Source organism: Enhydra lutris, unplaced genomic scaffold (assembly GCF_002288905.1).
Source record: "Enhydra lutris kenyoni isolate GAN:26980312 unplaced genomic scaffold, ASM228890v2 scaffoldscaffold17, whole genome shotgun sequence".
Taxonomy (NCBI): Eukaryota; Metazoa; Chordata; class Mammalia; order Carnivora; family Mustelidae; genus Enhydra; species Enhydra lutris.
The window spans coordinates 2,757,587-2,782,007 of record NW_019154101.1 but is presented as its reverse complement, the minus strand read 5'-3'; the positions used below and the strand labels follow the sequence as shown (position 1 = coordinate 2,782,007).

The 24,421-nt window shown below is 42.1% G+C and overlaps 1 protein-coding gene across 2 annotated transcripts in view; it reads right to left on the bottom strand.

The window, feature by feature from the left end:
- The window catches only part of LOC111147701 (chloride intracellular channel 5), a 154,205-nt gene that overhangs the window by 91,136 nt on the left and 38,648 nt on the right, over nt 1-24,421 (bottom strand). The window contains exon 1 of one of the 2 annotated variants that reach the window (XM_022503935.1): nt 5,229-5,291. The exons of the other annotated variant lie outside the window; for it this stretch is intronic. Within the exon in view, the coding sequence (XP_022359643.1) occupies nt 5,229-5,291 (63 nt within the window). Of the gene's footprint in view, nt 1-5,228; nt 5,292-24,421 lie in introns of those variants that run through there. 2 annotated transcript variants of the gene reach the window in all.

Here is a 24,421-nt window from a genome sequence, read left to right as displayed (position 1 = left end):
CAGAGACGGGTCTGAGTCCTGTCCCAGTGACAAGGCAGGCACAGACAGGTTTGAGCCTGTGACTTCTCGGACACGCCAAGGAAGGGCAGTTCATGGTCTTGGCTTCTCCCCCAGGAAGACTATACTGGGCCTGCAGAAGAAGTTACATTTTTGCCGCAGATTCATACTTAACTTATTCCAGTGCTCACACCAACACCTCAAAACGTGTCCCACCACCATCAGCACAGCACTGGTAAGAAAATTGGCACAGAGAGCCACGGCAGCCTATTCCAGCCCACCCAGCTGGAAACAGACTGCTCCCTAAAGTGGGCCCTCTCCCACCATGCCTCCTGCCGCTACTAAAAGGGGCCCAGCACGTGGCAACAGAAAAGGAATCCAGATGAGAAGGTGTTTGCCAGATGGTCTAAATGGATGGAGTCTTTGCCCCGGCTGGAGAAAGGCAAGCTGGGGAAGCAAGAACTGTGGGCAGGGAGGCAGGAGCTGAGCGCGCTAACAGTGGGCTTCCACATCTGTAGACCCACTGCCCCGGCCACCAGACCCGAGGCATACAGGAAAAGTCACACTCACAGACGTGGCACGGCGGGTGATCTTGTGTATTGGTTCCTGACCCCAACCCAAACCCGGACTCGTGGAAAAGAAAAACAGTTGCTTAATGTACTGAAGGGAACAGCAAAACCTAATGCTCCCACGTTTAGGGGAGATGTCCAAGGGGACCAGGCAGCCAGCGGGCAGTGGGGATCTGAGAGGGAATGCCACAAGATTTGATCTTGTCTGTTCTGGAAGTCAGATGACTATTCAGTGGGTCACCATGACTTGACATGTGCTCTGCACCACTGTCAGAGCCTTCCAGATCACTCAATAAATAAAACAGCTAGTCATTTCCACCCAACAATCAGCAGGATTCCGTTTTATTTCCCCCAAGCTGAATTGATGGTTATTTGACTAGACCGACCCCATGCACGGATCGTTCTGGAGTCCTGTGGATAGAGCTTTATAGTCCGTCAGCATCTGTTAACTGAGCACAGATTGGGTACAAACTCTGTATCAACAACACTCCTGATCACGACGCCCTGAAGCTGTTAGAAATTCTGGACACTAATTCCCTCTAGGACAGCTACCTATTTTAGCCGTGGCAGACACTGCCTGCGGTCAGACTTGCCTCTGATCATGACTCAGTGGCTCTCTACCCGAACTGCACCCCGGAGTCATCTGAAATCTGGTTCTGGGTCTCCTTCCCCCACCCCAAGGGATTTTCCTGTAATTGATCAAGAAGTAGCAGTCATCAGGAGTTCTTAAACCTTAAACCTCCCCCAAAACAATCTAAATATGTAGCCAAAGTTGAGAACCACTGGTTTCTATTGAAATTCACACGCTGGCAGCAAGAGATACTTGCCACAACTTTGGTGGTGTTCTACCTCTTGGGTCCGAGGATGGGACTGGCTATCCAGGAGTCAACACAGATGGGCAGAATGTCTTGATCTAACCTACTCAGCACATCCTGTATTTGTTTTTCCAAATCACTTTCTGTTTTGCTTTTACTTCCTTGCTCTTTCTTTTTTCTATAAACCACATTGGCTACCACTGTCAACTGTCGGAACCTGTTGTCTCCCCCTTACTGTCAAAGTCCAAGCTGTATATGATCCCATTTATTTATTCTTGAAATAGCCTTGCAAGTGAGGAAGGAGGCAGGCTTTTGTTCCCTAGGGCAAGTCGGGGGCCTGCAGATCAGGAAAGGTTTTATCTGCCATGGAATTCGTATTGTTATTTTACTCATATGTGTTTATACCAGTTTTCATTTACAAAGTACTTTCACCTACTTGCTCCTGTGGAATCCTCACAGCATGTCTGTGGGGACAGTATTCCCATAATCAGGGTGGCCACACATCCTGATTTGCCTGGGAACAATTCTTGGTGACACCTGCTGTCCCAACCTAATTATTCATAGCACCCCCTTTCACTCTCAAACCGAATGTCGTCGTCTGAGCCATAAAATATATGATCACCATCATATAATCGTGGTTATTTATAACCATATATCCATCCTCTTGTTTTCAAGAGGAGGCTACTGAGGCTCATAGAAGTTAAGTAATGTGTTCAGTCATGAGTTAATTAGAAGCAGGGACAAGACCCAAACTCATGTCCTGTGTCTCCAAGCCTCTGTCCCATCCATGGAGCCTCTAATGAATATTATATCAGAGCTGAGTTACTCAAGACTTTCTCGTTGGTGGTGAAGAAACTAAAAATGTCACTACTAGAATTCCCTGGAAGGAGGGCAGAGCACAGCAGGCAGCATTCTATGACAGTAGAATGGTTTAGTGAGGTATCAATGAATTGCCTAATTCAGCCAAAGAAGGTATAAGGTCTGACATACGGGTCTTTGGAAAAGAAAGAGGAAGAAATTCGGAATCAAAACAGTAACATTTGAGGAGTGGATCTGAACGCTATTTACAGCATACTTCTGAGCACAGGTGTTGTTCAACCATCGAACAGGCAGAATCATCCTTCTTACTTCCCTAGGTTGTGACATGGGGCCAACTGTGACTCACTGAACATCAGACAGCACGAACTCCCTGTGACTCGCATTTATTTGTTTCCTTCATTTTTCACAGAAGTGAACCAAGGCTCATAAACAGGGAACAAGGTAAGGTATTTGAATGTGTTTCATAAATTCTAAAATGCTGCATTTTTTTTTATTATTATTATTATCAAGAGCACCAGCAGTATAGTCATAGTAGTTAACAGACGCTGATAAGCAGGTGATGTGGGATAGAATTGTGTATCCCTGAAACTCCCTGAGTGACCCAGGTTTTGAAAGACACACCCAGCATACCAGCTGGGTAGAGAGGTGGTCCCCTGAAGGAGGTGTTGAAAAGGACACATCCCACTCTGGGTGGGGTCCCACCCGGCCAGGAGGCTTCCTAGAAACCAACCCACCCTGCTCTGCAGAAGATGCCTCAGGCCCCAGACGCCTTCAATAGGAAGGCCTTTCTCATGGAAATCACACAGCTAAGAGAAATGTCCAACTTTGGGAGGACCTGATTCTGTAGATCAGGCCCTTGTTTCCCTAAAATAAAACCGTTCATAACCTGGGTGGGATCTTTACTTCACAACATTTTCAGCCTTTGTGAGTCCCTGGAAATGGTAACTGCAACCCAGAATGTCAAACAAGAGGGGGGAAAAAAATCAAGAGCTTTCCTATCAGCTTTTTGTCCCACAATCAATCCAGTTTTTGAGCTAATCGTGAAGGCCTACCTGGCCATGGATCTCTTTCCTTTAAGACAAAACAACAACACAGGCATTTTAGAATTCTTTTGGGGGCCCTGGGGGCTGTGCAGTGAGCTTTTTATATAAATGGAGAAAACCTTCAAAGCTGCCAACGAGGTTCCAAAGGTGCAGGCAGAATCGGTCTCAGTGCCTAGTAGTGGGGCAAAGGGCTCCTTTGGCTCTAAAGAGTCAATTTGTGTTTCAAATAGCTTTCAGGAACTTGACACTATGAAACTACCTGCTCCCAGGAAATCTGAGAAAGTCCTAGAATAGCATTCTTCAAGGAGAGCAGGGAGACTCATCGCTTTGTTAAAGCTCTCCCTGCTGGTTCCCTAGACCACAGACCTAGACACCAAGCTCCAGGGCCCCCATTTCTGGCCCTTGGTCCAACACTGCCAAACTTGCAAGAGGACGTGACCTCTTTCATCACCCAGGTCTGCCAAAGGACCTGGTAATCCTGCCTAGAAGGGTCGCAAAAACCAAACGAGACAAAGGCCACCTTTGAGGGGAGAGAAATAGCCTTCGCAAAGCAAATGTCACTAAATGACAGGTGTGATTTCTATGGATAATTTTGAAAAATAAACCCAAAGAAGGTAACACCTGGCTGAAGAAAATGTAACAGACCTTTGTGGTAGGCTGGGCCAACTGGGACAGACCACTTACCAAGTGTAACATAAGTCACAACCTGAGGGGTTTATTTTTTTAGGCATTAAAAGATACCAAAGACCAGAAGGTGGTTATCAAGATTTCTGTAGGTCTTACACTTTTTTGTGACAATTTCTCTGTTTAATTAGCTTGGAATTCAGGGTAATTTACCCCAAATAACATCTTTCCCACTCCAGGGAATACATATGCCTTGTAAATGCACCCCAGGAGACCTCTGAAAGGTACCAAGGACTCCCCCTTCTCAGTTACCTGGGCATTTCAAGAAAACTGCTGTGAAAGGGTATTTTCCCCATTTGAGAAAAGTCCCGGAGCTCAGGCAGCCAGCGGACTCCCCTCCCCCAAGTCCTGGCAAGGCTTTCTGCACCGCCCAAGAGGCAACTCTCCTGCCGCCTCAGGTTTCCCAGCTTCTGCGGTGTGTCGGGCCACAGCAAGGACTGATCAAATGTTTCTTTCTTACAATACACCACCAGCGGACCCGGGAAACGCTGCCTCACCGGCATCCATCCCTTTCCCTCCTACCGGTTGCAAACGAAGTGGAGCAGTGTTGAGGGAAGATTGTTTCACCCAGGGAGCAAGGCGACTTAACTTGGTTTGTTCACTGTGCTCCTCCATCCCCTTCCGCCCCAAGTCCACCTGGGTTTCCCCCACTGCCCAACCCTTAGCATTTCCTGATACTACCCCGCGGAATCATGATGATGACAATAATCGTAATGTGGGCGAAAGGAGTGTTTGTTTTCTGCTTTGCGGGTCACAAAGCAAGAAACACCTTTGTTTCCTTCTGCTTTTCTTTGAAGTAGCTCTGAGCCGAAGAGAGAAAGGACCTTTGAAGAGATGTTATGTTTATTTTGCCAGAGAAAATTGTATCCGTAAGGTTTCCTTTTCTTTCCGTCCTTCTCTTACCTCCCTGTGCCCCCCAATTTTAGAAGAAAGGTTCAGGGGTCCAGCCATGCGCCTGCCACCTCCTTATACCTCAAGATACCCTTCAGGACTCGCCAAAATCGCACCGGGCAGGGCTCAGGACTGATCCACTGGCCCTGCAGCTGGTTTGACAAACTGCGGGCGAACAAGAAGCCTGGCGGCCACCTGCCGGATTGCGCCTGACTCCCCGACACCCCGGAGACTCAGAGCGAGGCTGTCCCGCTTGCAGAAAAGCCACCCAAGGGAGCGCTAGGGCCGAGATGTCCTCCCTGGGGAGGGTCCAGTGTCCCAGCTCTGTCTGCGCTGGCACGTGAGCCCGCGCCTCAAGGAGCCCGACTGCTGGAGCGACAGGTGCAGCGAGCGCCTGGATGCCAACCTACCTTTACGAAGAGTTCGATCTCGGGGTCCCTGTCGTCCCCGTTAGCTGTCGCCGAGTCCGTCATGCCTTTGGCGCCCGGGGCCAGCGTCCCGGGCCGAAGAGGCGCTACCTCTGCGGCGCCCGGGCCAGCCCTCTGCGCTCCTGCTCTGCGGGGCCCTTCTTGAGAGCGGCGCTTATTATTATTATTATTATTATTATTATTATTATTTTCAAATCTATTTCCCAAGCCGGGAACAGCAGTGTCTGAGAGATCAGTGTTCGGAGAGATCACACGCAAACGAGGGAAGCCAGAGGGAACAGGGGGTAAGGGGGAAAGGTAGGTTCAGGGATGGCAGCAGGTCCCCCCGAGCAACAAGTGCCGGGCTGCAGGGAGGTGTCACAGGATCCGCGCTCGTCAGCGATCCCCGCGTCGCCGCCAACGCGCCCAAAATAGCCGGAGGCCGCGGGGCGGGGTCAGCCCGGGCTGGGCGGGGCGGAGGGGCACCCCGCCAGCGCGGCCCCTGCCCTGGCCCTGACTCTGGTCCCCGCTCCGCGGCACCACCCCAGCCCAGCAGCGCCCCAGGCGCGGCCCAGTCGGACTGCCACTGCCACCGGCTCAGGGAGACCTTCTGGGAAAGGTACCGAGAGGCAGAAGGAGTCCAGGCGAAGAGGAAAAGAGGAGAGAAAAGATGGCTTTAAGTCTTAGGTTTCATTAATGATGCTTTAGCACCCTCCACTCCCCCAGTTACTCCAAAACCAGCGTTCCCCCCAGGGAAGCCCCTTCCTGACTTAGTGGTGCTCAGAGTGGGGAGGAGCTTGGGGAGAGGGCAGAGAAGGAGAGGATTCCACTCCCCCCTATACAAGCCATCCACGTGCTGGGCAAATGGAGCAGGGCACCGCGGTGGGGATGGGCAGGGCTGGTGTGTGAGGTAGAGGGCTGAGCCCAACTGGTCAGATGCGTCCAGAGCCCAGGACCTGTGTCTTTCTCATCTTCTGGGCTTGTTTTTCCCTCCCTTTCTTTCCCTGTTCTTTTCTTTCCTTCCCTTGCTTTCCTATTCTTACTTCTGTTCTCTGTTTTGCAGTGAAGTATGATACACATGTAGGAAAACGCAGGTAAATGCTCAGTTCAATGAACTGAAGCCACGCATGGAGCCCCAGATGAAGAAATAAAATGTTAGCTAGGAAGCTTCTCCTGTTCTCTCTTCTCTTCCTTTCCTGCCCTTCCACCCTCTCCCCCTTCCATCCCTGTAACCATTATCCTGACCTGTAACAACGCAGGTTAGTTTTGCCTGGAATCTTACAGTAAAGGCTGTATATACTCCTTGATGTCTGGCTTCCTTTGCTCACCATGACATTTGTGAGATTCATTGATTCTGTTGTGTGTAGTTGTAAATCATCCATTTTCATGGCCACATTTATGTATCCATTTTTCAGGTGATGGACATGTGCATAGTTTCCAGTTAACCACTACTGTAGATGCTGCTGTTAAGAGCATTCTATCAAGCATCCTTGGGTAATATAAGGACACTTCTCTGTTGGGTATATACTTTTAAGTGGAATTTTTAAGTCATAGAGTATGAGAATATTCTTCTTGAATCAACACTGCCAGATGGTTTTCCAGAGCAGTTGTACCAATTTGCATTTCCACCTTTCACTTCGTTTAAAAATAGGTACTAAATCTTTGGCATCTGAAATCTGGTCAATTTTGGTTTGTTTTCTCTGCCTTCTCTTTCCTAGTCCTGTTTGTGCTCTGGCTTGCCTTGCTCACAAATATGTATGTATTTCACAGCTTTGTAAGAAAAAATTTAATCACTTAATAATAAAAATAGGTAATAGTTCTTAGTATGTACCAGACAAAAATGCTCAGCACTGTACATCTTTACTTGTTGAGTCTTTACAAATAGGGTTATTATCCCAGTGTTCAAGGTGGGGAAACAGAGGCTTAAAGTATTTCAATAACTTGTCCCTGGACATCCAGCTAGAAAATGATGGATTTGAACACAGAAAGAGTAAGCCTGTTCTCTCAACTACTCTACTAACTGCCTCTTTCCAACTTAGTGCACACTGGGTAGGTCACTTTGAAGAAACAAAGACACTGTCCTGGTCTGAATGGAGATTAAGATCCATTTCCGGGTAACCGTCACATGGAAGGAAGACGAAGCTTATCACATGAGTTGGGCAGATGCAGGAGCTCTATCAGTCAGCATGGAGGCAGACCATTCAACACAGCTGGAGTGGGTGGAGGGCAAGGCCTCATAAAGCAGAAAGCACTTTGACTGAACCTTCCTGACTGGTCGGACATCTGACAGGTGGAGAAGATGGTGTGGTATCCCGACCACCCTTTATGGCAGGCTGTTTCCCCATAAAGTCCAAGTGCAAATGCTTCCTTCTCACTGAACAGTCAACAAGCCCAAGTTTGCAACCCTCACAGTACACTACGGCTCAGTCTAGATGAGGTTTCATTGCCCTCTCCTCCTCCTTGGTTTTCGGCTTACATCATCAAAGCCTTTAGAGAAACAGTCACCTTCCCAGCTGTACCTTCTGAGCCAATGACTGCATACTCTGGGAAGGACAAGGGCACAGAGGGAGACTGATACCTTCACTGCGTGCCCCATAGACTCATCAATTCCGTGCTCTGGACTCTGGACACTATTTGCAATAGCAACTGTGGCAGAGGTAAATAAAATTATATGCATAAAATGCCTTTGAGGGTTATTTATTTTTAGATGAAAGATGCTTTACATGTGTGATCATTTTCTTGGCTATGATCTAAACAGTGTCTGGTATGACCTCCACTCTCCTTAATTCCACATCTAGCAGAGCCAGCCTCTCTTTCATCTTCTCCAGATATCTACTGCTTATTGGAAAATGGACCAGTTCTCTTTTAATTTCTAGATAATACCTTCCATTTAGACATCCCTCCAGATAACTGGTAGTTTTGCTATTATAAACATTCATATTGCAAAACAACAAAACAAAAAGTCAGCTTTGGTGATAAAACATTTTTGTGCACGTTTCTAGTTTTTGAATCTGCATTCTGCTTTAGTTCAGGATAACATGTCTTTATTTTATACCCTTTAATATCAAATTATTATTGGTTAGAGTCAATTATGGCTTTGTCCTGAGAAAAACACATCCCTGGTCATAAACTGTACTTCTAATAATCATAGAAAAAACAAAGTTGGGTGCAAGTTTTGGGTAAATATTTACCTCCAAAGGACTTCAAAAACACCTTCAGTGCTCACTGGGGCTGCACATATACTAAAGTTGGAACAATACAGAGAAGATTGGCATGGCCCCAGGGAAAGGATGACGTGCGAGTCTGTGTAACATCCATACTTTTGTATGATTGTTGAAAGCAAAAATTATAACGTGTCTTGTGGGGTTTTCAATATATTCGGTTTCAATAAGATGTAAACTGATTTATATAATGGTAAGGTTTCTATACTTCACTTGAAGTGGCCAACTATGAACTCTAAGAAGATTGAGAAAATTTAGATATGTGTGTTGTAACCACCCTGAAAGCAACAACTAGAAAAGTTAAACAGAGAGATATAGTGAAAAGCCAATAGATATATTAAAATGTAATGGGAAGAAATCTTCAAATAATATAATAGGTTTGACGGGAAAAAAAAAGCAAACACAAAATGTATTGTAAAATGGCACATTTTCCTCCTCTGACCTTCTCCCTGCTCATTCTCTCTCTCTCTCTCTCTCTCTCAAATAAATAAACAAAAAAATCTAAAAAAAAAAAAAAAGATATGACAACTCTAAATACGTACCTAATACCAGAGCTTCAAAATACATGAAGCAAAGCTGATAGAACTGAGAGTAGAAAGAGTCAAATCACAATTGTAGTTCGAGGCTACAAAAATTTTCTCTTAGTAATTGATAGCACAAATAGACAACAACAAAAAATCAGCACAAATATAGAAGACCTAAACCATACTATCAGCAGTTTGGCCTAATGAACTTTTATAGAATATCCCATCTAAATAACAACAGAAAACACACTATTTTTAACCACATATGGAATATGCACCAAAGTAAACCATATTCTGGGTCACAAAGTAAACATGTTTCAAAGAGTGAAACTCTGCTCATAATAGAATCAATTACATTAATAAAAAATATTTCTGGAAAACCTCTAGATATTTGGAAATTAAGCAATTCACTTTCAGAAATTCATTGGTCAATAAAGAAGTCTCAAGGATAATTAGAAAACATTTTGACCTGAATGTAAATGAGCACACAATGTATCAAAATTTGTGGGATGAAACTAAAGTAGCCCTTGAAAGAAATTTATGTTTGAAATATTCTGTTTAGAAGGAAACCCAGGTCTCAAATCTAAGTTTGTGCCTTAAGAAACCAGCAAAACCTAAAGCAAGGAGGAAAAAAATAAATATAAGGCGGGAAAAAATGAAACTGAAACAAGACAAAACAACAGAGAAAATCAATGAAACCAAAAGCTAATTCTTGTAAAGGATTGATAAAGTTAATAAATTTCTAGCTGGATTTGAAAAAAGAGAAAGAGAGAAACTATATATTATCAGTATGGGTATGAAAGATGGAATAGCACTACCACAGTCATAAAAGGATAATAAAGGAAGGATATAGACAACTCTCTGCACATAAATTGGAGACTTCTGTAGAACCAAATCTTCAAAGACACAAACTAACAAAACTCATTCAAGAAGGAGGAGATAACCTGAAAAGTCCCATATACACTAAAGAAATTAAATTCACAGTTGAAAATCTTCTCCCTGCCAAAAAAACCTCAAAGCACAGACGTCTTCATTAATGAATTCAACCAAGCCTTTAAGAAAGAAATAATACCAATTTTATAAATCTGTTCCAGAAATAAGAAAAGGAGGAAACAAAGAATGTGTATCCAGAGTTTGTAAACAATTTTTACACATCAAAAATAAGAAAACAAACAAGCCAATTAAAAATTAGCCAAAAGAATCTGAACATTTTACCATAGAAGACATGCCAATGATAACTCAGCACATGAAAAGATGATCGACATCATTACTGAGTAGAGAAATACAAATAAAATGATACCACAATATACCCATTGGAATGGTGAAAATAATACACACACAATAACCCCATGAGGTAGCAAGAAGGCAGAGCAGCGGGAACTCCCTCCCATACATTGTCAGTGAGAATGCGGAACTATCCGTCACTCTGACAAAACAAGTTGGTAATTCCATGTAGAGTCAAATACAAGCTACCCATAAGACACACTTGTCACCTCCTGGGTGGTATCCTAGAGCAATGAAAACTTAGGTCCTCCCAAAAACCTGTACGTGAATGTTCATAGCAGCATAGTTCAAAACTGACACAAACGAGAAACAACCGAAATGTCCCTCAGTAGCTAAAGGAAGAAAAGAATTGTGGTACATCCGTACAACGATAGAGCACTTAGCAATAAATAAGAATGAACCCATACAAAATGGACCAATCTCAGCTGCACTATACTAAGTGACTGGAAGAGATTATGCTGAGTGAAAGAAGTCAAGCAGAGACAGTCAATCATCATATGGTTTTTGGGTGAAGCATGGTGAATGCTTTACCAAACCCCAGCGTTCATTCAATGCTTTACTGGTGAAGCATGAGGAATAGCAGGGAGGACATTAGGAGAAGGAAGGGAAAAATGAAGCGGGGGTGGGGGGGAATCGGAGTGGGAGACAAACCATGAGAGACTGTGGACTCTGAGAAACAAACAGGGTTTTGGAGGGCAGGGGATGGGGGATGGGTGAGCCCGGTGATGGGTATTAAGGAGGGCACGTATTGCATGGAGCACTGGGTGTTATATCCAAACGATAAATCTTGGAACACTACATCAAAAACTAATGATGTACTGTATGGGGACTAACATAACATAATAAAAATTAATAAAAAATTAAAAATAAAATAAAATTTGAGTCACATAAAAATAAAAAATTGCATACCGAATGGTTCCAGTTATATGACATTCTAGAAAGGCAAAAATTATAGCGACAGAGAGCACATCTGTGGCTGCCAGCTGTTGGGACTGCGGGGAGAGGGGAACCTACAAAGGGGTAACACGAGGGAATTTTTCAGGTGATCAAACTATTCTGTATCCTGTTTTTGGTGACGGTTATAGGGGTTTCTGCATGATTAAAACATACAGAACTCTATACCAAAATGAGAATTTTCTGTAAATAAGTTTTTCAAATGATCAAGATTCTTAAACACTTCAAAAAAAAAATGTAAAGCTGCTAGATTTTTTTTTTTTTTACATCCCCTTTCCACACCTTCTTTGTTTCAGATCCTTAGTATCAGATCTTATCTTACCCAGGACTTCAGATACATAAAGCAAGTCTTTGTTCCATGAGACCTAGTGTTCCCAATTACAGTCAATAAAGTAAAACAAGCCTTCACTGATATAAAAAAATAAAACAACAAAATAAGCACATTTAGACCAAGAGAGAGAGTGTGTGTATGATAAATGGACATTTATTATGAAATAATGATGATCCTTTTAGGGACTTGTTGTTGTTTTTTTTTTTAGAAATATCTCACCCAGTACCAGAATATAAGCCCATCATCAGCTACAAGCTCCAACTTTCATATGCCTAGTGATATTTAGTTGAACCCACTCACTTTGCCCAGGGTGGTGGTTTTTTATGAGAATAAGATTGTCCCTTTCTGACATTCTTTACAAAGGATCTCTTGGAAAATCTCAAGGGTTTAAGGTTCAAGCTGAAGAGACCATCTGGGTTTGATGACAGCTGCAGAAACCCCAGTTACACGGTATCTCTGGGGGAGGACCAGGTGGGTGTAGACAAGGGGGTGAGTCCTGGAGCAATTACACCCACATGAAGTCTCAGGTGGGGCTGTGAGGAGAGTTAGGGTGGGTTGCTAGTTCCATCTATTCCTTTATAAACCAATGTGCCCTTACGCATGTGGAACTTGACCAGTAACCTTGGTCCCTACAGCAGTCTGCCTACAGTCTCTCAGGGAGGGGCCTGGGAACATGCTGGACTGAAGCCAAATGTCCTTGTCAACAACCAGCACTCACCCACTGATTCACTCATTAATCATTCTCTCCACCAGTGTTTTGGGGGCATACTGCTCATGCTCATTCTAGAACCCTCCGAGAACAGGCTGTGCCTATTGCCTCCTGCTGACGAGCAATCTTTGCTCCTGTATTATGCCCTCATGGATTGCCTTATGTCTTTTCCGCAAGATCAAGAACTCCTTAGAGGCAGGAATCCAGTGTCATGGGTCTTCCATATGACCTTCAGAACATAATAGTTCCCTGCTATAGACTTGTGAACAACCACCACCAAAAAACAAAACAAACAAACAAACAAACACCACTTGTAAACAAACTGTTAATAATCCAAGTACAGCTGGAAAAATAATTGTTGTTGGATGAATTAACGAGTATCAGGCAGCTCTTTTATTCCCAGGGTCCTCCACGAATAAGGATTCAGCCCTTATTTTACTCAAAGGCTGACATCAGTGAAGGACATTAGAGTGTGGGGTTTGTATAAAGATTCTAATTTTGAAGTAAAACATGGGAAAGAAGTAAGAATAGTAAAAGTTAACCTTTACTAGGGGCCCGCCATGTGCCAGAGACTCTGAATCATTCTTAAGCTTGCTTCGTCTCTATTATAACCCCCACGACAGGTGCTGTCAGTCCCATTTCACAAATGAGGAAGCAAAGACTTAAGAAGGTTAAGGAACTTGCCCAAGATCACACGCATCATTATAAACAACACAGCCGGTATTCTAACCCAAGGTCTCTCCACCGCAGAAGCCTGTCTTATTACCCCTGTGCTTTCCGGTGTGTGAGAAGGACAGTGCAGTCGGAGGAGGCTGGGATGATGAAAGAGACTTAGAAATTGCTTCTTGAGTTGGAATCAGTGAATGACTCGTCTTGGATAAGGGACAGGTGGAACTGCGGATTCTGCTTAATGTCAGAGACACCAGAGACAGAGCTGAAAAAAGAAGCAGGCACAAAAATGTGGCAAATGAAAAAGAAACAAATACCCAGCCCCTAGAGAAAGGAAAGCCATGGGAGACAAGAGACCAGAGCAAAGTGATCTGAGGTCATGTTCTGTTGCAGCGCCATGAATTTTTGGCAAGATTTACTGCTCTGGTAATTGTCTCACTTAATGGCAAAGTTCATACTTTAGTCACAGCAAGATCACATTAAAATACAACTATTACACAAATATATTTTTAAAAGCCTTGGACAGGATCCAAGATAAACACATGTGTAACAAAATTCAAAAAAATTTTTTGACCCATATTACTTTTAGGCACACATCTAATTTTCTTTTGGACAACAGGCCCATCTTGCCAACTGACCAGAGATAGCCCTTAGTAACTCAAAAAAAGGCATGGTATTCCAAAGGCCCCCAGCCCGGGGTGGGGGGGAGGGGGGAGAAAGATAAGGAATGTTGGGGAGGGGGAGTCAGCTTGTCCATGGGTGGGAGCAGAATGCAAAATGAGTTGAAGGAAGTGGGCAAATGCCAGTGACCAAACAGATTAGAATTCTGAAAGCAAAAGCGAATAGCTGTTATGATTGACAACCAAAATCCATTTGCTTTTTTGTTAAAGGACCATCGAATCACCCTGAGAATCTACATCTGCTCCATTCGCAGCCCATTAGGTTCCAGCTGACTTTCAGGGGTGGGCAGGTGACTGGCGTGGGCCAATGGGAACACAGAATCCCTTTGAGCACAGTGATTGGTTCAAAATGGACACATGATCAACTGGGACCCAATGTTCCATTTTTAAAATGAAAAAAAAAAAAAAGGCACGTCTTCTAGTAGACTGTGAAGCAAGCTGCTTAGTGCAAGTTCGTGACATTCTCATTTAAAATCTAGTTGGCAAAGAATCAGTTTTTAAAACTGGATTTATGGGCTCCAGGTGGCAAAGTTAGTTAAGGCTGTTCCTTTGTTAACTCTTATAAGATAGAATATGAATCCTCATTATGATGTGATAAAAAGATCAGCCTTTGCTCGGATTTGGGCCTTTTGTCAGAAATGTGCTTAAGACACAATTTTCCTTCTGCTGGGCTTGCAGAGAAACTGCAGGATGGTCCCGGGGCTGCCTGCTCTGTCTTGTCCATGCTAAGACAGAACATAATCGAAAGTAAAGCCAGTAGAGAGAAAACAAGGGCTAAGAGATGGAGGAAGGAAGCCCAAGTTCTGATTATTGTTTCAGTGACTAGATCGCTTGGTACCTAAAAATTGATATCCCTAGAGTTTCCTGTCCTGATGGTCAGTAAAATCCCTTTTTGGCTCAAACCGTCTTGAGGTGGGTTTTTGTTTTTTTTTTTTTTTTTTGTTTTGTTTTGTTTTTTTGTTTTGTTTTGTTTTTTTGGTTTTTGGGGAGGTTTTTATTTTAAAAATTTTATTTATTAATCTGACAGAGAGATACAGTGAGAAAGGGGACATAGGCAGGGGGAGTGGGAGGGAGAAGCAGGCTTCCTGTGGAGCAGAGGTCAGGATGTGGGGCTTGATCCCAGGACTTTGGGATCATGACCGGAGTGGAAGGCAGAGGCTTAACTGACTGAGCCACTCAGGTGCCCCTTGAGGTGGGTTTTTTAATGTTTGCAACTGGAGATTTATATCCACAACAGTTAGAACCTGCAGAGACTAAAGAGAGTTATGGGCGAGAGATGCTCCATATGACCAAATAAGATCTCAGGGTTATCATAAGGTAGACATGAGTCAACAGCACAGTGATGCACTTTAAAAAGGAGGCCCCGTCCTGGGATGCCCCAGGGGGTTCAGTCAGTTTAGTTGGTTTTTTATTTTGGCTCAGGTCATGATCTAAGGTTGTGAGATTGAGCCATCAGGCTCCGTGCAGGGTGTGGAGCCAGCTTAAGATTCTCTCTCTATCCCTCTCCCCCCTGCCCCCCTTCTCTCAAGCCCTTCCAAACAACAACAGAAACTCCTCACACTTCTATAACATCCTATGCAAAACTCTACTATTGTGCTATTACATTGAAATTATTTGTTTATGAATCTGTTGCCTTCTAGAACTAAGACCTTCAAGGACAGAAGACATCTCAGCCCTCCATTAATCACTTCTTGGATTGTAATCATCACTTCACATACCTACAACTCCACCAGATCTAGCTTTTTGAAAGCAGGGCTGGTGTTTCTTATGTGTGTTTCCTTGTGCCCAGCACACAGTCAGGCATGTGGTCTATGTCTAGATCTATCTGTCCATATTCACTCATTTGCTTGGTAAATAACTTATTAGGATTTTGTTTTAGTCCCATCACTGTGCTTTGCTAAATATAACCCATTGCTCCAGTTCTTAAGGTTTACATACTAAATAATATAAGTAGTGCTTTTTAATAAGTTGCGGGTTCTGATCTCTTGATTAAGTGGAAAATAACTCCCTTGTTCCTCCCCCTCTCTTTGGGATTTGCTCTCTGCGGCCCATGACTCTTAGTTGTTTATCAATAGATGCCATAATGAAAGTAGGAAAACACAGTGTGTGAGAACACAAAAGTGAGCCTTGACTCCTAGGTATAAGGTAGGAACAGTTAGTTTGCAGGATCACAGGGACTAAAAAATATATGGAAAAGCACACCACTTAGCTACAAAACAAATTGCACCAATGGAAGATTTCTCACTTATTTAATTGGTAAAAATGTGTAAAGAGTCATGAAAAAAATTGTGAGTAAATATGCAATATGATTAGGGAGTGTACATTGGTATGACCTTTCAGAGGTCACTTACCTATCAAATTTGAACACATATTTGGGTCGTATGAAGACTCAACAGGCCCACTGATAAGAAACTCTTAAGGAAACAACGGGTATATGTTCAATGGTGTTTATTGCATCATTGTTTGAAATAAGAAAAAACTAGAAGCATATTAAATGTCCATTCAAAGATTGGGTAGGTTTGGTGAATCCATATAATGAAGGCTATAACAAAAAGAACATATGTCAGGATACATTGTTAAGTGAAAAAGAAAACAAATTACAGCAAAGTGCATGAACTTATTTCATTTTTTGTAAAAAATATATAATTTCATATTATATATTGTCTGGAAGACTACACACAAAATGTAGAGAATGGTTATTTCAGAATAGTGGGATTAGGAGAAGAACATTTCAATTTTTACTTTTTACAACTTTTACACATCATCTGATTTTTTTTTCCCCCAACATAAAGTGTCTTTTCCAATTAAGTTGTAGGGAAAGGGTCAGACAAGTCAGCTAGACTGTGTGCAGCCCTCTTAGAGCTCCCTGGGGCTCTGTGAAGTCAACAATGTTTGTCTTTGTGAAGCCAGTTCCCTCCTCTTCAGACCTGTCCTTGGATTCAGAACCCTCATCCTTTCCCCAAAGTCTCACACTAGTAGATCTTACTTTCCCCTTGTCCCTTCAATAAACACGTACTGAGACCCTCCTGCTGCCGTTGTCCTCACATCTGTCCACAGAGAGGACCTTAGTGACTCAGGCTGTAGTCATATCTGCATTTTAAAATGGCATCGAGGGAGAAAGCAGTTGATAACACAAAGGCCAGCATTCCAAAATGGGCTGGGGCCAAAGGAGTTTCCTAGAACAGTCTGAACCAGAATCACTGAGGAAGCTTCTAAAAATGCATCTCTCTGGGCCCTTCCCACAAACTGAACCTGAGGGTGGGGCTACACGAAAGCTCCAGTTTTGATAAGCTCCTTCGTGATCCTCGTGCCCTTTGAGCTCCATCACTATGGACACAGAGGGAAAGAAGAGGGGAGAGTCTGAGGTCCAGACACTTTCTGGCAGCGCTCCACAGCTTTTGTACCTTTATTCTACACACACACAGGAAGACCCACCTTGTTGTTCTTGACAATAGCAGCTGAGGAAACGCTTAAGTTTGGGTTCTGAAAGCTCCCAAGGACCCCAAATAGAGAAGGAAGATGAGATACCAAAGGGCGGGAGACTAGCATTGCTTTATAAAATGAAATTTCTACCCATAGATGGATTTCTCTGTAGATTTCTCTCCATCTGGGAAGAGTCTTTCCTACTTTGCTCTTCCTGTACTAACTCTCACTGTAACCAGTAGACTGAACCCCACCAATATAACTATTTAATAAGAATGAAGTTAAAAAAACAAAAACAAACAAACCAAAAAACCAAAAAACCATCGTTCAGTCCTTAAATGACATCTGAGGAGCCAGTTTGAAGAGTAAGCAGAACACATGGCCATAAAATGCTATAGTAATACAAGGGGTTATGAATTTTTAAGGTTGACTTTGGCATGTTTGAGAAAGACTTAGGGTAGGATCTTGGAACTCTTACTCACCACTTGCTAAGAGAAAAGAAACCAACCACCAATCAGCAAAGATACCATTTGAGATAATGCCTGAGTAGCTTCTCCCTGTTACTGGAAAAGTCTGGATCTTAATTTACTGGAAGCTCAAATTTGCCCTTGGGGGACCCTTCCTGTGTTCTATGGAATCAATGATTCTCAAACTTGGCTGCATTTGGAGGCCATCGAAATGTCACTCCTATCTGCCATCACCATAGATCTTGGTGGCGCTGGTCTGGGCTGCACCCTGGGCACTGGGATTGTTTGTAAACTGCTCAGCCAGTTCTAACGTGCAGCCAAAATTGAGAGTGTTGCTTGTTTGAGAACCTTCTTAATCCCATGCATGGAAGGCAAGGCTTACCCTCCAGAAAGCCCAGAGCTGGGAAATAATCCTGACTCTGGTGCTTCTGACTGAGAGACGTAACACATTGTCTAAGTATATAAGGGTGGTGGCAGCCCATGCTTTGGACTTTCTGCATCACATCTTCAAAACCCACCCCTGTTTTCTGCCTTCATTAGACAGCACCCCGCGAGCTTGACACAAGCTAACATCCCATGCCAAGGACTGCACTCTCAAGTTTCTGTCTCAGACCTTCTCAAAGCAAAAGCAGCCCCAAGCTGATGGAGGACGAACAGGCATTCAGGGCTCAACCTGACTTGTGGGCGTTAAAGGAGAGAGTGGCTACTAAATTTGGGGGACCTGGATCACAATCTCTGTGTGGTATTGAGCAAACTAGTAACTTCTTAATGTGAACTATTGTCTTCAGCGTTCAATGACATAATGTGAGATTACTTGATTCAAAATAGGTGCTCAACATATTGAACGTTTTTCCCCATGTCATCTTACTCCATCCCAAATAACCCTGTAAAGTAATTAAGGTAGATGATATGAACATCATCTCGGGGGGGGGGGGAGTGCAGATCTAGAAAGTTTAAGTGACAAGTCTCAAGTTTCTAACAGTATCAATGGCAAAAGCAGGCCCGGAACTCAGGTGTCTTGGCTCCAAATAGCCACTTCCTTTTCCCTATTTTATATTGTGCCGTGACCTTTGCCTCAAAAGACAGCAGAAATTTTCAAGCCTTTGACTAATATTAGAAAAAGAAGAAAGAGTTAATGAAGCAGAAAATGTTTCCCTTTAAGCAAAAGGCACTCAGACTAAGGACAAGTATAGCCGTGTTTTTCAGAACGTATTGTTTACACAAATTGTTATTTAATGCCTGCCCAACAATCGTCCCATGCTTCAGTTTGTTTTCAGTGACCTTACTGCCTCACTTCCCCTGTCAATGCCTCCAAGTCCTTTGGATTTGTTTGCCTCTGGATATTGAGTCTCTTCAAATTGTGTTTGAAAGCTCTAGTACAGACTTGTACATGACACACCTACCCCACCCTCTCGCTTTGGCCTTCTGGACAGAAGTCACTGGTCATTCTGCGTATGTAGTCAAGTTCCTCTGAGAGTCGTTTGTTTGACTGGGGCACCAGCAGACCCGGTGGCCATGTCAGAGCCAGAGTCCATGCGCAATAAAGCTTCCCCACTCACGGCCTCGCCCTTGTCCTCCTTGTGTGTTCCAACGCTCAAGTCCTTCCTACCTTGCCAGGGAGTCTCTTCTGACGCTTTTGGCCACCAGTGATTTATTCCTTTTAAAACTCCAGGTCACTTTTATTGTTTCATTTGGCACTTATCTATCTTTTGGCAATTTATTTATTTTTATCTTTGTTGTTTCATCTTAAGCTGTGTTCTATTATTAGCTTTCCTTTCCGTTTGTAAATCTTGTCTCCCCAACCACACTGCCATGTCTTTGAGGTTAGGGACAATGTCTTATACTTTTTTTCATTTGTTCTCAGAGCACACGCAGTGCTAGAATCACGCTCAGGAAGTATTTGTTGGATAAATAAATGGGTGTTGAACAAATTCAACAGTGGCTTTGCAGAATATCAAGTATTTTATTAGTGGATTCCCAAGGGTCCAGGGTTTATAAAACTTATGTGTTTGGTGGTATAACAGTTGTGATAGCTTGTTTTGAAAATAACATGGAAAGTCTTAGTCTTGGGAATTCTTGTCCTCCAAATTCTCTGCCATCTCCTTACTCCAAAATTACACATAAGACAATAATTGAGGTCTCCATAGTATATTCTGTAAAAGCTGAAAAAACTGATTTTAAGATTCATCCAGAACAAGCAGGGGAAAAAATGCCAAAAAAAAAAAAAAAGAATTATTTTCCATCCTTAGTTTAATGACTCTTATTTAACCTCAGCTCTTAACATTCATAAAAATTTTTTTATTGAGATATAATTGACATATAACATTATGTAGCTTTCAGGTATACTGTATAATGATGCTATATTTGTATATCTTGCAAAGTTCTTAATATTTTTTTCAGGTGCTACATTTTATCTCTTTTGCTTCCTTCATGAATAGTCAAGGAATTTCCTCCATATAAGAAGGACATGACTGCTGTTCTGGTTGGCAACTATTAATTATTTCCTCCTCTACTCACAACAGTGTTAAGGAGTTCTTTTGCAAATGGATGTCGAAAACTTGATTTGGTTCAAAAATCAAAAACACAATCTTTTGGTCACAGTTTATCCACTGAATGACATAGTTGGCAAGATTGAAAGAACAAATTACTTCAGTTGAGTTATTGGGCAAAAAGGTATGAGTGTGGACATGCAGACTGTATTCAGTAAGAAATTGACCAAAGCACAAATCAGCGAATGGATCATCTCTGGACATCAGAGGAAGTCCTTGCTTTGCTGAGCAATTCTTGCCTATCCTGGGTGTGTACTAGGAACATGGTCATAGCGGCGTCACTGAAAGCACAGGGAACGTACAACTGGAGAATCACGGGAAGGACTGGTATTTGGTTGCAAATTCACCAAAACACAGATCATGAGTGGGTAGAAGACAAATTGTACTGAGATTAAGCCAGTGACAGTGAGCCCCAGAGTTAGAGGCTGAGACCTGGGCCTTCAGACCAAGCCCAGGACATATTATACTGATAGGGTTCACTCACTAATATTAATTTTTTGTTTTGTTTTGTTTTCAAATTTGACAGAGCTCATTGACACAGCCTCGCAAGTACCTGTTCTATGATAGCAAACATACTAATTCTAGAGCTAAGGGGACCTAGGAACAAACCTGTCCAAAGCCTTTCTTTCCCCCCTCTTACATTCATAGACTAAAGAAAAACTGGAGAACTGACATTTTATCTACAGTTAGTGGATTGCATGGCTCGATAATATTTGTTGAATAAATGAATGAATGTTGGGCTCAACTGCTTCTGCTGTGTCTGCAAAATCTAATCTCCAGACTTAAGACACTACTTTCAGAGAGATGCTATAGATCCAGGGGGGGTCTTCAAACCCCAGGTTCCCATTAGTGCCTGGGGGCAGTGCTCTATCTCTGGGAGAAAGGGGACAAACAAAGCCAGCATTGGGATGACTTCTCAGAGGACCTTCTCTGGGATAATTTTTCCAGCTTACATCCCAGTCTTGACTTACTCTTTGCCAAAGTCAGCCCATAGGAACCCCAGACAATAAGAAAGGAGAGAAAAAGGAGAGAAGGAAGTTTAGTGGCATAAAAAATCGCACTTCGTGTGATAGTTTTTTAGAAACTCAGCCATAGTAGACTCATCCAAATTTAGTTTACATTCATGGTATCCATGTGCCAAGGGACTCTCTCCTTCCAGATAGGCTCGTCTGGGAGCCCTGCCTTTCTGAAACATTTTGACTCTGAAGAAACTGTCATTGATTTTACTAATTTGGATGTTGTTTTTCAAGTGACAGAGAAAATTGTCATAATACTTGAACTATTTATCTTAGATTTTGCACTTAGAGCAAAAGCTGGTGTGTTGGAAATGATAAATTCAATAAAATTTTTTGTATCCTGATTCTTAGGTGATGAATTACTTCATAATGCATTAAAATCTATGTATTCTTGTGATAAAAATACCATTAAGTGCTTAGATAATAATTTAGCTCTAAATAAGAAACAATTTTGAAAGGAAAAAAAAATACTGTGAATAATGGGAAATTAAATCTTATTCATGGATGGAAAGCCAAATAATCTTAAAGTAACAAAATTCTTTGTTCATATGATAACAATTAAAGTCTCCACAGTTTATTTTATAAAATCTGAAACACTGATTTGAACATTTCTCCAGAAGAACAAGCAGGAAAATTTACCAAAATAATTTTTTTCAAAGGATTAATGAGGATTTACTTTCTAAATTTTAAAACAAGTCACAATTACCAAAACTATATAATATTAAGTTAAAAGCAAGGAAGAAATGATGAGATAGAAGATATATTTCAGAAGTAGATTGAAACTCTTTTAAGAACTTAGTACATGAAAAAAATAGAATATACAGGGGCACCTGGGTAACTCAGTTGGTTAAGTGTCCTAATCCCAATTTTGGCTCAGATTGTAATCAGGGTCCTGGGATTGAGCCCTGCGTCAGCCTACGCATTCAGCAGAAGTCTGCTTGGACTTCTCTCTCTTCCTCTCCCTCTGCCCCTCCCCCTCTGCTTGTGCGTGCTCTGTCTCTCTTTAAAATAAATCAATAAAATCTTTAAAAAATAGAATATAGTAAGAAATAATCATAATTGAATACATGAGCACAATAAAATCACAGTACAGAGAATATAGTGGAATATACACCGCATATCACATACTACAATAACTTTTGGTCAAAGCAAAATGATGAATGTGAAAAGGAAACTAGAAGAAAATCAGCATCTTCTTTCCAAGTAAAAAAGGAAGAAATATTTCTGATTTTCTCATATAAAATTAGACATAAAAAAGATGTTAGAACATAAAAAAACCAAAGGGCTTAAAAGACAAAATGTAAGTGAGAAAAGTGTATGTTATAAATGTTAAAGGAAAAGTTTTACCACGGGAAATACAGAATTGATCTAATTATTGAAGGTCAGTGTTCAGCTGTCATTCAAAATGAGGTCATAGGAAATAAATGGAGGATTCACACACAAGGAAATGTTGACAATGAATCGCCACATGGAAAGATGTTCAGTCTTAGTAGCAACTGAAGAGATGTAGACAACAAAACTCTGAAAGGCCACAGTATACCCATTAACGGTACAGAGAATTGGCTTTGGAGTCAGATGTGGAGGTTGGCTTTGCCACATTTTAGCAGTGTCTTTGACCAAAGGTCCTAATTTCTCAACATCAGTTTCCTAGTCAGTAACAGGAGGCTATTACATATTATGAAAACAAAACGATTCATGTAAGTAAATAGTACAGTGTTGGGCACATACTGAATGTCTCCAATAACGGTATGTGACAGTAGTGACGGTGGAATATAGTGATGATGGGGCTGGTGGTGGTGGTGGTGAAGGTGATGATGGTAATGGTGGTAATCAAGATGGCGGTGACAATAGCTGATCATGGTGAGAGTAGCAGTCATAAAAGTAAAGGTGGCGGTAGTGCTGGTGTTGTTGGTGGATATGATGATGGTGATGGTAACAAATGAGAGAGATGGGGTAGTGGTTTGGCTGATGAAGGTGACTGTGATGTTGGTGACCATGTTGGTGGTGGCATTTGGAAGGTGATAGTGACAGTAGGGGGGGGATGATGATGGTGGTGGTCGTATTGATGGTCAAGGTAGTTGATGATAGTAATGGTGTTGCTTTTGGTTGTCTTGGCAAAGGTGATGGTGCTGGGAGTGACCATGATGTCAAGATAGGGGTGATGGTGTGATCAAAACAACTTAAAATGATAAATACATTTCTTGGTGGATAAATCAGAAAAACCAAGTGCTAAAAATTCAATGCTATTGGACTTGTAATTTATTTTTTAGATGTCCTGGAAAGCAATCTAGCAATATATCGCAAGACTTAATATATTATGCACTTTGACACAGAAATTTAACCCGTGGGGATATATATCAGGAAAAAAATCCCCCAAATTAAAAGCAGTCTGGAAATGGTATAGCAGTGCTATTTATAACTGGGAACAATCCAAAGCCTCAACAATAGGGAAATGACTAAGTAAATCATGGTACATCAAGGTAATGGAATAATATCATGTAGCTATTTAAAGTGAAACACAAGGGTATATGCATACAAAAAAATTGTGTTAGAACAACACAAAACTATGGGTTTCAGTAGTCAAGTGTGCATTTGTGTGCTTTTAGAAGAAAGAAATAGAAGAAAATATAGGCACATGTGCACAGAGTTCTGTAAAGTTTCAATATGAATTCAGCTTTTTTTCTTTATATGTATATTTGCTCAATGGAGCCTTAATTTGGGAAAGTTTATGCTGGAACCTCAAGCTATACTTCACTCCAAAGAGCTGGCACCAAACTGACCAATTCCCAGGCAAGATGCCTCCCATCCCTTCCTTGGGACCCATTTACCACCCATCCTTGAGTGCTCTTCCCAACTCTCTGTGACTCATTTTGTCCCCACTGTGCTCAAGGAAGAGCTTTCAAAACCAGAATAATTTTTGTTCCAAAACTAAACGCAGAAGTCATAAAAAGCCTAGTGGCATCTATCTGAGTATATATCTATGAATCTGAATGTGGGATAGATTTGTGCTTGTATGTGAAAAGCCCACAAGTACTGATAAGATGTAAATTTTAGGGTAACCATCTGACTCATCCATGCCTCCACTTCTCAGTCTGTAAAAGGGAAAAACAATGGTAATGAACACTTTGAGCTATTCCAAGGGTTAAATGAGATTCTCCATGTAAAACATGGCACAATGCTTGGTACATAGTGAGTTCATGTTTATTGTTATTTGAATATTAGCATTGCTCTTACTAGTCTATGTACTCTTTCAGAAAATATCAAGAGCTCTGGATTAAACATGAAAGCATTGGCTTATCAGCTTCTTCATCTATACAATGGAGCACTAGATCAGGTGATTTGTGACATTCTGTGACTCTGTTGTCTAGG